At 48.0% G+C, this 15,285-nt stretch overlaps 1 protein-coding gene across 1 annotated transcript; it reads right to left on the reverse strand.

The window, feature by feature from the left end:
* Positions 1 to 200: 200 nt before the first annotated feature.
* Positions 201 to 5,634, reverse strand: LOC142765146 (uncharacterized). The gene is made up of 4 exons (XM_075865722.1): positions 5,286 to 5,634; positions 3,530 to 3,754; positions 1,447 to 1,710; positions 201 to 258 (listed from the first exon to the last, which is right to left on the reverse strand). Exons 1-4 carry the CDS (start codon positions 5,447 to 5,449, stop codon positions 201 to 203), a joined length of 711 nt encoding a protein of 236 aa, XP_075721837.1. The 5' UTR covers positions 5,450 to 5,634.
* Positions 5,635 to 15,285: the final 9,651 nt, after the last annotated feature.

A 15,285-nucleotide genomic window follows, 5' to 3' on the forward strand; every position in this document is an offset into this window, starting at 1 on the left:
TCTCGGTACAAGGATATCGTAGACCTCGTTGGTGAATCGAGCGTCCAAGTGGGCGACGATGTAATTATAACGAGTGCGGTCCTGCGTGATGCGCGCCAGAGAAAACTGAGCCTCGAATTGGATGAACCATACGTCGGGCGCCCCTGCCGAAAACGGCAGGAGCTCGACGATGACGCGACGTACGTCCATGTCTGCGGTGGTCACAGGAGTGGTGGCGCCCGCTGGAGCAGGGCTTTGTGGGGCGTGGCCCAAACGCGCCTGTTGGTGGGCCCGATGTTGCTCTTGCAGTTGTTGCACTTGTTGGCGAAGAGCGACGAGGGCTTCTTACCCGACCATGGTGGCGTGGTTAGTTCCAATCACGGGTCACCAGATGTGGGATGCAGAGTCGGTGAAGGACGGATCGCAACATAAAACGTAACGATGTTTATTAACAAGCATATAGCAACAGCAGGGCAACCGTTCCGATGCTGCGCTCGAACGATTGGAGATCTAACAGACAGTAATGCCAAGGAATGTACAGGGGAAGTTATTAGAACCAGTAGAATGTAAATAAGAAGAAAGAAAAGTGGATGAAAAAATAACCAGCCGTGAGCAGAACTGCTCACGGCTGCTCACGGCTGGGACCTGCTCACGGCTGGTTATTTTTTCATCCATTTTTCTTTCTTCTTATTTACATTCCATTGGTTCTAATAACTCCCCCGGAAATTCCGTGGCATTACTGTCTGTTAGATCTCATTAATATTGTGTCAAAACACGGAAAAACGAGCCCTTGTGTATACACTTCTTTCCCTTATATATATATATGATTTCATTTAATACGTGTCGCGCGCGCTACATCAATTCGTATATACGTAATAGTACATATATATATATATATATATATATATATATATATATATATATATATATATATATATATATATATATATATATATATATATATATATATATATATATATATATATAGTCAGTGGGAGTAATAATTCAATGGGCCAGTTAGTCTTCGTGAAGGTATGGGATATGGCACAACGGGAGCGTTGTCAACAAGGATAAATATATTTATTTCCCAACAGTTCCGGGAGGGGACCTCCCTTCATCAGGTATAACTCATCCCCTGATGAAGGGAGGTCCCCTCCCGAAACTGTTGGGAAATAAATATATTTATCCTTGTTGACAACGCTCCCGTTGTGCCATATCCCATATATATATATATATATATATATATATATATATATATATATATATATATATATATATATATATATATATATATATATATATATATATATATATATATATATATATATATATATATATATATATATATATATATATATATATATATATATATATATATACGAATTGATGTAGCGCACGACACGTATAAAATGAAATTGACCCCCCCCCCCCCTTTCTTGCTCTGTCCTACCGAGATAGATAATATACCTGGCAGTTCGGTACGGCGCCCCCAGACGGCGCAACGTGCGCACGGCGCCTTCGCTGCCGCAAGCGTCGCGGAACCATCCGCGGGAGGGCTGGAACTGGGCGGGCAGTTTCGAGTCGAACAGCGCCACGCTGGCGAACACGAGCCGCGAGTCGGGACCCACGGAATCGCCGGAGAACATGGGGCTCTGGAAGCTGAAGTCAGACAGCGCCTGGAACAGGCCGTCGATGTAGAGGCGGCACTCTTCGGCGCACGTGGCGAAGTCCCTGAAATAGCAATTGGCAGCCAAATAAAAGGGAGAGAAAGAAATACTTATTGTGTTCAGAAAAAATTAGTCACAAACGTCAACAACACTCAACAGAACATTTTCTTCACAGACATACAATAACGACGATGACAAAAGAGACGTCATTTAGATGAACATGGATATGAGATGACGTTGAAAGAACGTGTACATTCGATGGTACATACAAACACAACCACAAAAAATATTCACTTATTACGCGACATCACAGCTGGACTCGCAGGCCCCACGAGTTTAAGACGGCTAGTTCTGGCTCTGTAGTTTTGTGTAAGTCTCGCGACTTTGGCGAATTTTGTTATAAAGTGAATTGCATTAGAGATCACATTACCAACTGATCCACATACGTTACTTTTAGCGGGAACAGCAATCTTTTACCATATAATTATACCATAACATTTACATTAGCGAAACGAAAATGTGAGATTTAACTTCCCGAAACCACGATATGATTATGAAAGGCGCCGTATATAGTGGAGGGCTACGGAAATTTCGACCACCTGCGGTTCTTTAACGTGCACCCAAATCTGGGAACACGGGCCTACAGTATTTTCACCTTCCTCTAAAATGCAGCCGCTGCAGCCGGGATTCGATCCCCATTAGCGAAACAAAAGCCCTTCATTCAGTGTGATCGTGTATCACACTGGCGTATTATGTACGAGGATAAAGTACGGAGCATGCGCGTAGCCAGAAATATTTTTCGGGGGGGGTGGCACCACTTTGATTTCGGGAGCCCTCCTCCCCCCTTAGAATGGCCATTTCTTGCTCTTCATGTCTTGGCGTAAAATATTTCACGTGCCCGGTGTGCCACCGTCCCCCCTCCCCCTGAAATCGAGTACATGCTCTCTTCCCAACCTTTTGGCTTAACATTTCAGAAATTGCGGGGGCTTCTATTCTGGAACTAGGCGAAGCTTTTATAACTCGAATTTCGGCGTCGTAGGGGGAAAAACCGGGCGCCGTCGAGCGTGCGAAAAATGCTGCCTCAGAATGTGCGCTGGTGACGCGTTATCTGGAAGCGCACCATTTTGCAATTATTGAAGGTTCTCTCTCATTCTTGGGCTCGTCGGCCACCAACCGTTTCCGATATGGCAGCCTGGTCTTTTCGCTCAGGTGTCTTATCATTGCCTGTTGCCACATTTCATTGTTTTCTGGATACGAACGCACGACTGTCGTCGTTTTATATAGCAACTGGAGTGTGGCACTGCTCAAAGAGTTGTCAATGGTTCAGTTCCAGACGTGGAGAAAAGATAAGAAGGGGGCGTTTCGCAGATAGGTATACAGTCAGACAAACATACATGGTAGAGATAGATAGATAGATAGATAGATAGATAGATAGATAGATAGATAGATAGATAGATAGATAGATAGATAGATAGATAGATAGATAGATAGATAGATAGATAGTTAGATAGATAGATAGATAGATAGATAGATAGATAGATAGATAGATAGATAGATAGATAGATAGATAGATAGATAGATAGATAGATAGATAGATAGATAGATAGATAGATAGATAGATAGATAGATAGATACATAGATAGATAGATAGATAGATAGATAGATAGATAGATAGATAGATAGATAGATAGATAGATAGATAGATAGATAGATAGATAGATAGATAGATAGATAGATAGATAGATAGATAGATAGATAGATAGAAAAGTTGTATATCAGGCACTTGAACCCCAAGTATCGCTTCTCATTTTTCCGGTAGTGCATTATTACGACCCTCCCTGATTGCCGTGGACTCGGCATACATCGTTTAAGCGGGTACGTACATGACGTGAATCTGGGGCGAGAACATAGCCAGCGGCTTGTGGTAGCGGGTGGCGAGGTGTACGCTGGCGTCGTGGCACAGCGTGAGGTAACTGGTCATCGCGCCCGCCGCTCCCAACTTCCTCCTGGGCCGATGGAAGTCGCAGCAGAACAGCATGCAGGCGTGCAGTCCGAAGACGTCCGTGAGCGAACTCTGGCGGCGGCCGACTCCGCATGCGGCAGTGTCCCTGTGACAGGGAATGAAATATTAATCGTTCATGGTGACGGTACCACTTAACTATGAACCTTCACATGAACGAGAGATCAACAATTACTTCGTCAAAAAAATCGATTTAGCCACATGGACGACGCAATGAATGCGATGCAACAAATTGGAATGTAATAAAATGTAATCATCTCTTTTGGATGCGATCTCCCATAGCTCTACAAGAGAATACGGCCACTTCAAGGAGCAAAGGGGTTTTCGCGCTGTCCGTCAGCACAGCAGTGAAACTGCAGCATCTACGAGGGTATACTAGCAGTCTACTGATAACTCCCTCGAGAAATGGCATACTTTTAAGCAAAGTTCACTAATGCTTCATATTCTACGCCTGACGAAAGCCGTCAACAGGAAGCCTTGCTCGCGGGACGACGTTATCGATTTGTCAACAAGACGGCAACGGCAAAAACCCACTGATAGCGTCCGTATAATTAATATTGCAATAATAAAAACGAAAGAAATGTCCATCGACAGGTTCTGGACGTAGATGGAGCACCTAGTCCAGGACTCCACAAACCACGGTAGCTGTGCGAGCTTTCTCAGACCATATTGGTAGTTGATACAGAAATACGACGCCTTATAGCGAGGGTTTCCACTGGGGCACTTCAGCAAGCCATCTTCGAAACACGTTGTCCTCCAACATCGCACCTTAAGGGTGTGGCATGGTGTCATCCTGATGTCAAAATCTCCCAAATAATCTTGGCGGCATGTAATGACGCCATCTTATAAGAGTATGACACCTTCGGCTATTCTGGCCTCTCAAAGCGAGTTTAAAATGCTTGTAAGCTTCAAAAAATTTTAATTAAATAACAGTGTAGATCTACGACCAGCTCTAGAGGCCATCACGGAGGGTAGGAAAAAGTGTCCTAACTTGGCCAAGCTCCTTCGCATGACTATCGGACAAGAGCGATTCGATTAAAAAATACCGTGCACAAACCCTCATAGTCTGGATATCTCCTTTCTTGCGCGATCTTGACGCAAAGTCATTGGGCCGACACTGCTGTTTACCCGAAGCGTTCGATTGCCAAGGGCCTCACGTATTTTGAAATGGCAAATGAAAGTCGTTCTGCGATCACTTTTCAGCATACTATTTCGTGGTGCCGTAGGGCCCCGCTATCTGGGTGACCCACCAGGTATGAACTGTCTGTAAATGCGTCAAATCAATACAATATTTTTTGAGGTCACTCGATATTCTGTTGCAGCAAAATTATCTCATGCTTGTCAGCTTCGAATCAAGTATGTTGGTCATAACTATACCAGTGGCTGTCTTGTTTAAAGCCCCTCCATGCGTTTCCCACCGGCAGTAGACTCGATGGAGAGCTTTTAGTCGTGCCTATCCGCGCTACGTGCCCTGCCCATGCGCATTTCTACTTGGTTTCCATTAAGATGCCCTTAACAGCCGTTTGCTACCGGTCAGACTCTACTCTCTTCTTATGATATCACCTATCATTTTCTTTTCCATCGCTCGCTGCGTCGACCTCAATCTAAGTAGCACGTACTCGGTGACAGCTTCCCCTGGCGAGTCGTCGCCCGCTAAACCGAGGAGGCGTCCGAGCTGCCGCCTCGTCTCGCCAGCTGCGCCGTGCTGCATCATGATGATCGTGCAGGCAGCGTGGTGGGGTGACAGCAGGACGGTGCCCTGGTGTCCCAGTTCCTCTCGCATGGCATTGCACAAGTCCAAGGGCAGCTGCAGCAAGGGCCCTCGAAGCTCAGCTTCCAGCGAGAAGGGCAGAGGGTGCGACACCCTGCGCAGAATAGGAGCCGTGTATATTTGGATGAGCGGTTCGGTGGTTCATGGATCTTCAAAGAACTTGAGAGCTCGAGAAGTGGGGTGACAGACGACGTAGAAAAGGGTGCTCGTGTTGTGTGGTGGTTCTGTCGTCAGTGCACTATCGACCACGGTTCTTTGAACTATATACCATGACCTATACACTATAGTAAGCAAGCAAGCACGCAGGTTTTGTTGGGTTTTGTGCGCATCATTCGCGCCGGTGACCGATAAGAGAAGGCGCGGGTGCATGCACCTATTGCTGGACTGCAAAGCACGTACCTCACGGTGAACAGTCCGCTCCAGCCCATTAGGCGGTATATGAGAGGGACCCTCGCGGAATGCATATCGTGGTGGCTTGACCTGCGAGGAAAGCGAATTAGCAGTAAATGCAAAAGGAAAAGTTTTAGCATGAACTTTTAATATATCTAATTACATTTAGTTACCGTGATAGCCATCGGTGGGGCAACTTACCAGCAGCGCTCGTAATATACAAGTAAATACGAAAATATGAGTATAACACGAGTGAATAGCGGGAATCTTCACAATAACTCTTACAATGTCTGCTTTCGAGTTTAGAGCCTAGGAACACTGTGCAGTACGTTCATGGTGAAAGAGACTTGTAGATTACATATGTATACAAGAAAAATATGATAGAGATGGAAGTAGATCAAGGCTGTGTCACTATGTCTCCTACGGGATTCGGAGTAATGTTACTTTCAAGAGCACGAACAAAACTGCCGTTTTCTCAACAAACCGTAATGTTCTGGCACTCGATAAACCTTGAATTTGTACTGCAGCGTCCGGCAGAGAAGTTACGACAATACAACGTGGCTTCACTGGTGGAGCTTGTTAACAACCTTAAACGTCGAGACAAAACCCAACTTTTTTCACGCCTTCTCGCCTCCAGGTCGATTCCGGACGATGCTGCCGAGTGGCCCGACATCAGCGAGTGCGAGGTAGTGCTCGACGTCGCCGTAAAGGCGCTGCTATCCTCCGAAGTCGAAGACATGACGCTGGACGCCTCCAACCGGGTCTGCCTGCGACGCCGTCGCGACTCCAGCAGCTCCTCTTGCAGTCGCTGCTGGTGCTGTTGAGCCTTTCGATGTGGTTGAACCGGTACCGACTGCTCATGAGCGTCCTGGTGGTTATGTTGGCATTGGTCCCGTTGTTCCTGCTGCGGCAAGTGCCTCGAAGCCGGCTGGACTTCTGGGCTGTGTACCCAATCGTTTTGTTCCTGTACCCGTTGTTGCTCCGAACCTTGCCTACCACCGCCTTCAGTGGACAAACCCGGACGTTCCAGTGGGCTGTGTGCACGGTCGCTTTGTTCCTGTACCCGCTGTTGGTCTGAACCCGCGCTACTGCCGCCTTCAGTGGACAAACCCGGACGTTCCATTGGGCTGTGTACAAGGTCGCTTTGTTCCTGTCCTCGATGTTGGTCCGAACCCGGAATACCACCTTCAGTGGACAAAGCCGGACGCTCCATCTACACTCGGCCTCGGTCAACCGGTGTCTATTCTGTAGCCTTGAAGGAACGACCGGCGGAAGGGTAGGTTCGCGTACTGGGAACTTTTTTTTTTCAGGAAGACGATGATCTAACTCAGGGCGTTGCCGATGGCCATTCGGTGGAGCGTGCAGGCGCGTGGCAGTCAAGGGGCGCGTAGCGGGCAGCTCTAGCACGTGCGATGGCGATCTGCCAATACCCTTTGGATCGGGTCGCCAGCGCTCCATCCGCAGCGTAGCCTGAACAGCGCGGCGGTAGCGATGATGATTGTGGCGTAACCTTCTGTAAGTGTAGTAGAGCGCAGTAGATCCTTGTATCTGTGACACAACCACAATATGGCATTGGCCAAAACGCAGTCAGTTTTAAAGGAAATCCTTGACATGGGCTATGCTTCTTCATTTATAAAAAAGATAAAAGTAGAAACTAAACACGATGACAAAATATTAGGTATACCTAAATAAGAAAATGCGAATATAGGTGATCAAGCGAATAACCTGACGACAAAAAATGGAGCAATTGTGAAAATCTGGAGTAAACATTGATTCTAAAACCTGCATCTTTTCGAACTTATTAGAAACTCCACCAGGGGTCCGGATACCTTTCCTTCACTATGCTCAACGAAAGTAGAGTAGAGTATATTCTTATATTCGTGGTACGCACCCACGCTGGGGGACTGGCCAAGAACAGGGTAGTAATCGAAAAAAAATTTTAACCTATGTCAAACTGTGTCTATCAGAAAGGTGAATGAAATGAATATTCAACCATAATATAAAATATTAAGAATAAATTATTAAGATAGCAGTCAGCAAAGCCTGCACTAAGCCACGCAAGGCTTCAAACGGCGAAAATGGGCGATTCTGAAGATTCATCCATGCTTGCTTCTAGATTGTCGCAAGGCCGTAGCAAGACCGTAGCTCAGGTCGACCCGCCATGTTGGTCTAAGGCATTGGGTTGCTGACCCGCATGCAGTGGGATCTAATCCCGGCCGCCGCACTCACGTTTTCAATAGAGGCGAAAACGCTTGGTGCCCGTGCGCTTGCATTTAGGTGCCCGATAAAGAACACCCAGTAATCGAAATTTCCGGAGTCCTCCACTACGGCGTCTCTCATAATCATATGGCGGTTTGGGAACGCTAAACCCCAACAATTGTTATTAGCTGGTGCAGGAGGAGGTTGTTTTAAGATTTGTTTAAGTATATAGGCTGCTTGGCTGCTTCTATACATTGATTCTCTGATTAGAGTGATTCGAACTAAACCACAGACAGTCCCACACACGACGCGAGCACATCGTCGTTTCCTCGAAGCCGCTGATGCCTTTCCCGTTCCCTAGTGTTCTCTTGCACGTACTCGAGGTCTTCGGCTCACCGCCGTTGCATGCCCCGCCGTGGTGGTCTAAGGTACTCGGCTGCTGACCCGCATGTCGCGGGATCGAATCCCGGCTGCATTTCCGATGGAGGCGGAAATGTTGTAGGCCCGTGTGCTCAGATTTGGGTGCACGTTAAAGAACCACAGGTGGTCGAAGTTTCCGGAGCGCTCTACTACGGCGTCTCTCATAACCCCGTGGTGGTTTTGGGACGTTAAACCCCACATATCAATCAACCGCCGTTGCATCGCAGCCCACTATACGGGGCACCGGCGGCTGGGCTAACCGTTGCCATCTGTCAGTTGTGTGTAGTGAGATTTACCACAATATTTGTAACACGTCCCCATTTATGATTGATTGATTGATTGATTGATTGATTGATATGTGGAGTTTAACGTCTCCAAACAAGCATATCATCATGAGAGACGCCGTAGTGGAGGGCTCCGCAAATTTCGTCCACCCGAGGTTCTTTAACGTGCACCCAAATCTGAGCACACGGGCGTATACAGCATTTTCGCCTCCATCGGAAATGCAGCCGCTGCAGCCGGGATTCGATCCCGCGACCTGCGGGTCAGCAGCCGAGTACCTTAGCCATTAGACCACCGCGGCGGGGCCCGTTTATGACGATGACGGTTTTCTGGTAGGTCTTACAAATTTCTCTCGAGCGTATACAAGTTTGTTGGGTACTTCTTCCTGACCAGTGACGTGTGTTGGGCCTTACCAAATTTCTGCGGTGGGTTCCCGTTTATGATTCCAGCAACGGCGACAACGTCGTCGGGTATATACGCGCACGTTTTATTTTTTTTAATCAATCAGTCTAAAAGAATATTTGGCTGAATTCTTCATCTTTAAAATAACTCATCATCATTAATTCGTACTTATATTTGTTGTATTAGTTAGTTCTAACTTGAATTATTAGTATACTAAAAACACCGAAAAAAATTCACCTACTACTCGGCCAATGCCCCCTGCATTGGGTGTGAGCCATCAGAGAAGGAGGAGAAGGAGAATACTTCAGCGTGAAGCGGTTGGGCTCCGCCGTTGACTCCGCGCCGTTCCTGCCGCAACGAGATGAGGCCACCTTCGAACAAACTGCCAGCGGTGAGTGGAGACGTCCATAATGCAGTTAAGCTTTCCAAGGAAAGGTAACGAAGATAAAGTAGGGGAGTTTTGGTTTGCGAGATCAGGATGCGGGAACACCGCATTGTAAGGCTTAAGCTTACAGTTGCGACACGCAGGTTGCGGGATCAAATACCGACTGCGGCGGCTGCATTTCCGATGGAGGCGGAAATGTTGTAGGCCCGTGTGCTCAGATTCGAGTGCACGTTAAAGAACAATAGGTGGTCGAAATTTCCGAAGCTATCCACTATGGCGTCTCTCATAATCATATGGTGGTATTAGGACGTTTAAACCCACATATCAATCAAGCTTATATTTCCGACCCTGGTTGATTCTTCTTATTTTTTCCTCACTTCAACACGAATCTGAGAACGCAAAATTTCACCTTAGTTCGCTCCCACTGAAATGCGACAGACATAAGAGCACGATTCAAACCCGTGCCTTCGCGCTACTAAAATGATCTAGTATCCACTAAGATCTACTAAGATCTACTGATATGATCTATTATCTTTTTATTCCTGTCATACTTCCTCTTCTTTTCTATTTTTATGCGTGGCTTTGTCTACGTCACGCTAGGCGACAACAACGTGCGTCAAACGGGGCCGCTCTCGGGTACTCCCGCATCATCGTGAAGGCGCTCGAAAAACACGTAGAGGAGGTCTTGTCCTTGGTGCCACCGCACGCTCAGCATGCTACAGATGACTATGCTATCCGTGGTTGTGTCAGCGTTAAGCCAACCCACACGAGACAGTGGCGTGCTCAGGGGCTGGCTTACCAGGCACCTGCCCTTCCCAAAACTTACTCTTCCCGCAATTGGACAATGTTCTTACGTTACTTTTGATGGCGCAAGAGCCATGCTTGACCAAAAAGTGCCTGCCGCTGGACACAAAGCACAAGATGGCACTTGACCACTTGCAATTGACTTCCTTGCACCCACTTCGTATCAGAGATGGGCCAGAGTTGCTGGCACGTGCATCTTTGGGGGAGTATACTGTGGGGGCATGCTGTCTGTGCCACTGACATGAGACGACAGCGTATACAACAGACTAAGCCTTCAAAGTGTTCCGACTTTTAAAAAGTTGCTGGATCGAGGAATTGAACCTCCTGATGCACGAGTTTTCTTTGTATCGATTTCAGGATCGGTCGTGCGACGCGGCACCCGTCCCTTACTCCAAGCGTCTTGTGTGCTTGGTCGTGTTCGCCGTCGTCGCCGCCTTTGCGGCCGCCATGGTGCTCCTCTTCTACGTCTCCACTACGGTCATCCGTACCTACGCCAGAAAACGCGACGGTGACGGTCCGAAGGATCACGTGAGCCTCTCGTGTCACACCGACGGCTGCTCCCGGTTCGAGGCGCTGCTCGCGGACACCCTCAACACCAGCGTCGACCCGTGCCACGACTTCAAGGCGTACGTCAGCTCGCGCTGGCTGCCCGACCCGTCCAAGGAGCTGGACGCCCAGTGGTGTTACGAGTGGAACGTCAAGTACGCCTGGATGCGCATGATGGTCGGCGAGATACGACTGCGTTCCAATACGTCGTCGCTGGAGCGCCTGATGGCCGATTCCTTCGCAGCATGTGTGCACAGGTCGGAATTGCCCGGGTCTTTCTAGTTTTATGGCGAAGCCATTAGGTGCTTCAGCAGTAAGACCGGAAAAACCCACTGAAGACCAGAAGTATGCCTAAGCAAGGTTGCCCTGGTGCATGGGTGTCGGCAGGGCGGTGCAAAAGGGGCACTACCCCCCCCCCAAAAAAAAAATCATGCCGTCGAACAATGCATTGATCCCCAAAGAACTGGCATTCCTCGACTATATGAAAGCCATGACACACACTTTGGACGCGTATTTGGTTTTTTTTTCTGCTCGTGCATTTGTGCATCATGTCCACTGTTACGTCCAACGATAAGGTTTTTCTGCTAACCTTTCTGACACTTCTTAATAGACGGAGAAAAAAAAGAAAATTGTTCAAGCAGCTTTGCACTAGCTCTCTCAAGCCTGAAGGAATATATGCACGGCAAAGTTGTCGACCTTCTTTCTTTGCATCTGTTGTTTCAATTTATTTCTATTTTTCTATCTTTTTTCGTACTTTCTTCCCTTTCCCTTATTCGTTCTTTCTTTTTATCTTTCTTCTTTTTCTAATCTGTTTTGCTCTGTCTTTTTTCTATCTCCCATATGTATATCTTCCTCTGATTCTTTATCGCTCTTTCATTCTATTAGCCTTGTGACGATCAGGAAAATGAATTCCTGTAGCTGCCTTGCATGTTTGATTGATATGTGGGGTTAAACGTCTCAAAACTACCATATCATTATGAGAGACGCCGTTGTAGGGCTCCGAAAATTTCGACCACCTGGGGTTCTTTAACGTGCACTCAAAACTGAGCACATGAGCCTACAACATTTCCGCCTCCATAGGAAATGCAGCCGCCGCAGCAGGGATTCGATCCCGCGACCTGCGGGTCAGCAGCTGAGTACCTTAGCCTCTAGACCACGACGGCGGGGCTGTCTTGCACGCTCACTCCAATACAGAGTATGGTGACATCCCATTTTTTTAATAAAAATTATGGCTCACTTCTATCGGCGCGCACGCTCCCAAATAGAGCCTTTAGATTGCACGATGCTAACGTCTATATATTCTTGCACAGCGTTAAACAGCTGTAGTGTAGGGTTTGCTTATTGATGTATATTGTCAGTTATATTGCCTAATTGATAGCTAACGTTGCCATAGTAATGGCTAGTCTTGATTGTTTAGTGTTACGATCTGTCTCCACGCGGTTTCAAACCAGTGGTTCAGCTGCCAACTGAATGCTTTATCCAGCATCTTTTGTTTTTGCGAACAGGGCCGATGAGGATTCCAAGGAAACGCGCAACAAGTTTAAGCAATTGATGCGCGACCTGAGCATTCCTTGGCCCGAACAGCCACCCAGTGACGTCGACCCGTTCGAAGCCCACCTCAACCTGAGCATTCGCTGGAACGTGGCACTCTGGTTCGACGTCAAGATGCTTCCCACCCGTACAGCAAGCGGTCGTAAGGTGATTTACATCTACCCGAGCGCGTACGCCAAGTTCTGGAGGGAACAGTACCTCACCATGACTAGCCAGGCCTCGATGCGCCAATACGTGGACCAGTACTTGGCCTCCTTCTACGACACGTCGACACGGAACGCAAGCGGCGAGCCGGAACAACTTTGCCAGTACGACGCGGTGTTCAACTTCACCAGGCAAGTTGTCTTTCAACTTGCCGGCGTCATCATGAAGGACAAGTCTGTCGCGGTCCTCGGGTTTGACTCCCTGGCACGAGCGTTCGGTCAGAAGACGGATCGCTTCGTTTCGTTGATGAACAAGTACTTCTTTCCCGGGAACTTCTCCTCGTTCGAGCCGGAGGACAGCGCCATTGTGAAGGCGACGGACACATTGAACGTCGTTCGTCAAGTCGTTACCGGCACGGATGCCTCGACTGTGTTGAACCACTTGGGCTGGTGGATGCTGCAGGTGTTCGCTCCCATAGCGGACAACCATTTCTTCGTCGAGAAGTACGGAAGCGTTGAGAGGGCCGAGCTGCTGCGCCCGCTGTTCTGCGAGACCCAGGTCGAGTCTTCCTTTAAGATTCTGCTCCTCGCCAGACATATGGCCGCCCGCTTTCGAGATCACCAGATCCAACGCATCTACGAACTCCTGAACAGCGTACGCCAGGCTACCGTGGCCGAGATCGGCAAGTTGGATCTGCCGGTTAATACCAAGGTGGTGCTGACGAGAACGCTTAAGCACTTGCGCGTCAACCTGTTGCCCAGGCCACAGTACCGGTCTGAGACGTTGCTCCGGCACATCTACTCGTTCGAGTACGCGAGCAAGAAGACCACGCTCGACTACTGGATCTCGGAGAGGAAAGGCAACGCAGCACTCATCGGTGGCAGCGCGTACTTCGAGGACAAGCGGCTGCCACACAACTACTTCAAGGAACTCTTCTCCTACGACAGCATCCTGGACACCATCAGCATGTCCATGGTCGTGGTGCACGAGCCGTTTTACTACCTTGACGACGAATTCGGCGCCATAAACTACGGTGGTTTGGGCGCGGGCTTCGCCAAGACCCTCATAGAAGGCCTCGTAAGTGACCCAATGTTACGTGCCGCCGTCGCCAGTGACGCGTCCAGCGGCGCTGACGAAAGAAACGCGAGACCGCTCTGGGGCGCTGCGACCGGCAACGATACTAACGGCTCGCCACAGCCCCAACTCGGTCTGATCGCTCCGGTCTTTCTTCCGGCGTTTCGCGCGTTCCAGGCGAAGATGCGTGGGGCCGGCCCCGTTAACGCGGGCCTATTCTCGCCAGCAAAAGTGTTCTTCGTCAACTTCTGTCACAGTCAGACGCGCATGGCGGCAGGCTTCGACTGCAACTCCGCGCTGCGAGGAACAGCCGATTTCGTTTCCGCGTTTCACTGCAAACGTGGTAGCAGCATGAACCCTTGATATTTTTTCAATCCTAATAGAAAGAGTACAAGACTATTGTCTTAACACTTCTGAATATTCATTATAATTATTAGTCCGTTTATTTGGTTGCTAGGACATGTGTGTTTCTGCATAATTGTGCGTGTGCCGTGTACGGTGTCGTGAAAAGCGTGTTCCACTTGTTTAGATCCACGATGACCGAAATTTTATATCAACAAAATAACTGTACGGGTCTCATCACACGATACTTCTCGATTACTCCAAATCATAGGAATTGCTGTGAATCTTTCTGATGGCAGTAGTAGCTTATATTCACATCCAGCTTTATTTCGCTGTTTGCCTCCTTTATTTTTTACCAGGGATATATATGTAAAGGAAATTACCAAGAACCCGCAAAGAAGCAGACTGATGAAAATTTGAATGCTAGTAAGTACGTTAACAAGACGAGTGAAGTTCGCGTAATGCATTGACAAAAACCACGTACGCTTCATTGGCTGACTGCTTATTTAAAGGCCGACTCCGGCGATTTTGCAAGGTCAATGTATCTCGATGAATTTCACTGCCTATACGTTCATTTGCACGTTTGCACCACTCGTTCATGCAGAACTGCAGGTTTGAGAGTTTTCGCAGATTATTTTCTAGCGAATTTTATAGCTTGCCTCTAAACGCTCACCTCGCTTGACCCTATAATGACACCATAGTGTGTGTGACGTTGATTTTTTGCAAAACGGACGTGACGAAACTGATGTGCCACTGCAGCGTCTGCTTGTCAGCTGGAGTGTGTGGGATCGGCCGGTGCCTCCTTGATTGAGCGTGCGATTTCCCTTTCCGTGTTGGTGGATGTGCGATGGGTGGCAAGTGATGTTGCGTTGTGGGCCGCACACCGTTCGCCGCATATTCACCATAACAGCGTAGGCGTTTTAACCGATATCGTTGCAGGCGCACACTCGGACGACCCGGACAAGTACTGCTATCTGGCTGCGTTATGCGCAACCATGGCAGGTTCTGGCCAAGTGTGTCGTCATACGTAGAAGCACACTCAGTTGGGTTTTGGCATTGCCGTTTTTGCCTCTTAATTATTTGAGTTTGTTGAGCATTTCAGTTATCGGGCGCGGGACAAAAGTGTATCGGGAACATGAAAGCCCCTTTACCCTGACATGGACGAAAAATCGCAGGAGTTGGCCTGTAATTCCGTTCCTTTGTATACGTACTGTCAGAGATAAACATTTCTGGGATTGATAGATTTGTTAATTGGCTAACCTAGCTGGTTTAGATAGCCTTGACTATGTGATGCAGGTTGTTTCCAGGT

The sequence above is a fragment of the Rhipicephalus microplus genome, chromosome 6, assembly GCF_043290135.1.
Source record: "Rhipicephalus microplus isolate Deutch F79 chromosome 6, USDA_Rmic, whole genome shotgun sequence".
Taxonomy (NCBI): Eukaryota; Metazoa; Arthropoda; class Arachnida; order Ixodida; family Ixodidae; genus Rhipicephalus; species Rhipicephalus microplus.

Bases quoted from the DNA above. Each gene is read 5' to 3' on its own strand.
- LOC142765146 (XM_075865722.1), bottom strand. From the start codon at position 5,449: ATGCGAGAGGAACTGGGACACCAGGGCACCGTCCTGCTGTCACCCCAC. The intron at 3,755-5,285 runs GTACGTGCTACT...TCCCTGTCACAG, and splicing joins CCAGGGGAAGCTGTCACCGA to GGACACTGCCGCATGCGGAG. The intron at 259-1,446 runs GTATATTATCTA...GCCCACCAACAG, and splicing joins GCGCCGTACCGAACTGCCAG to GCGCGTTTGGGCCACGCCCC.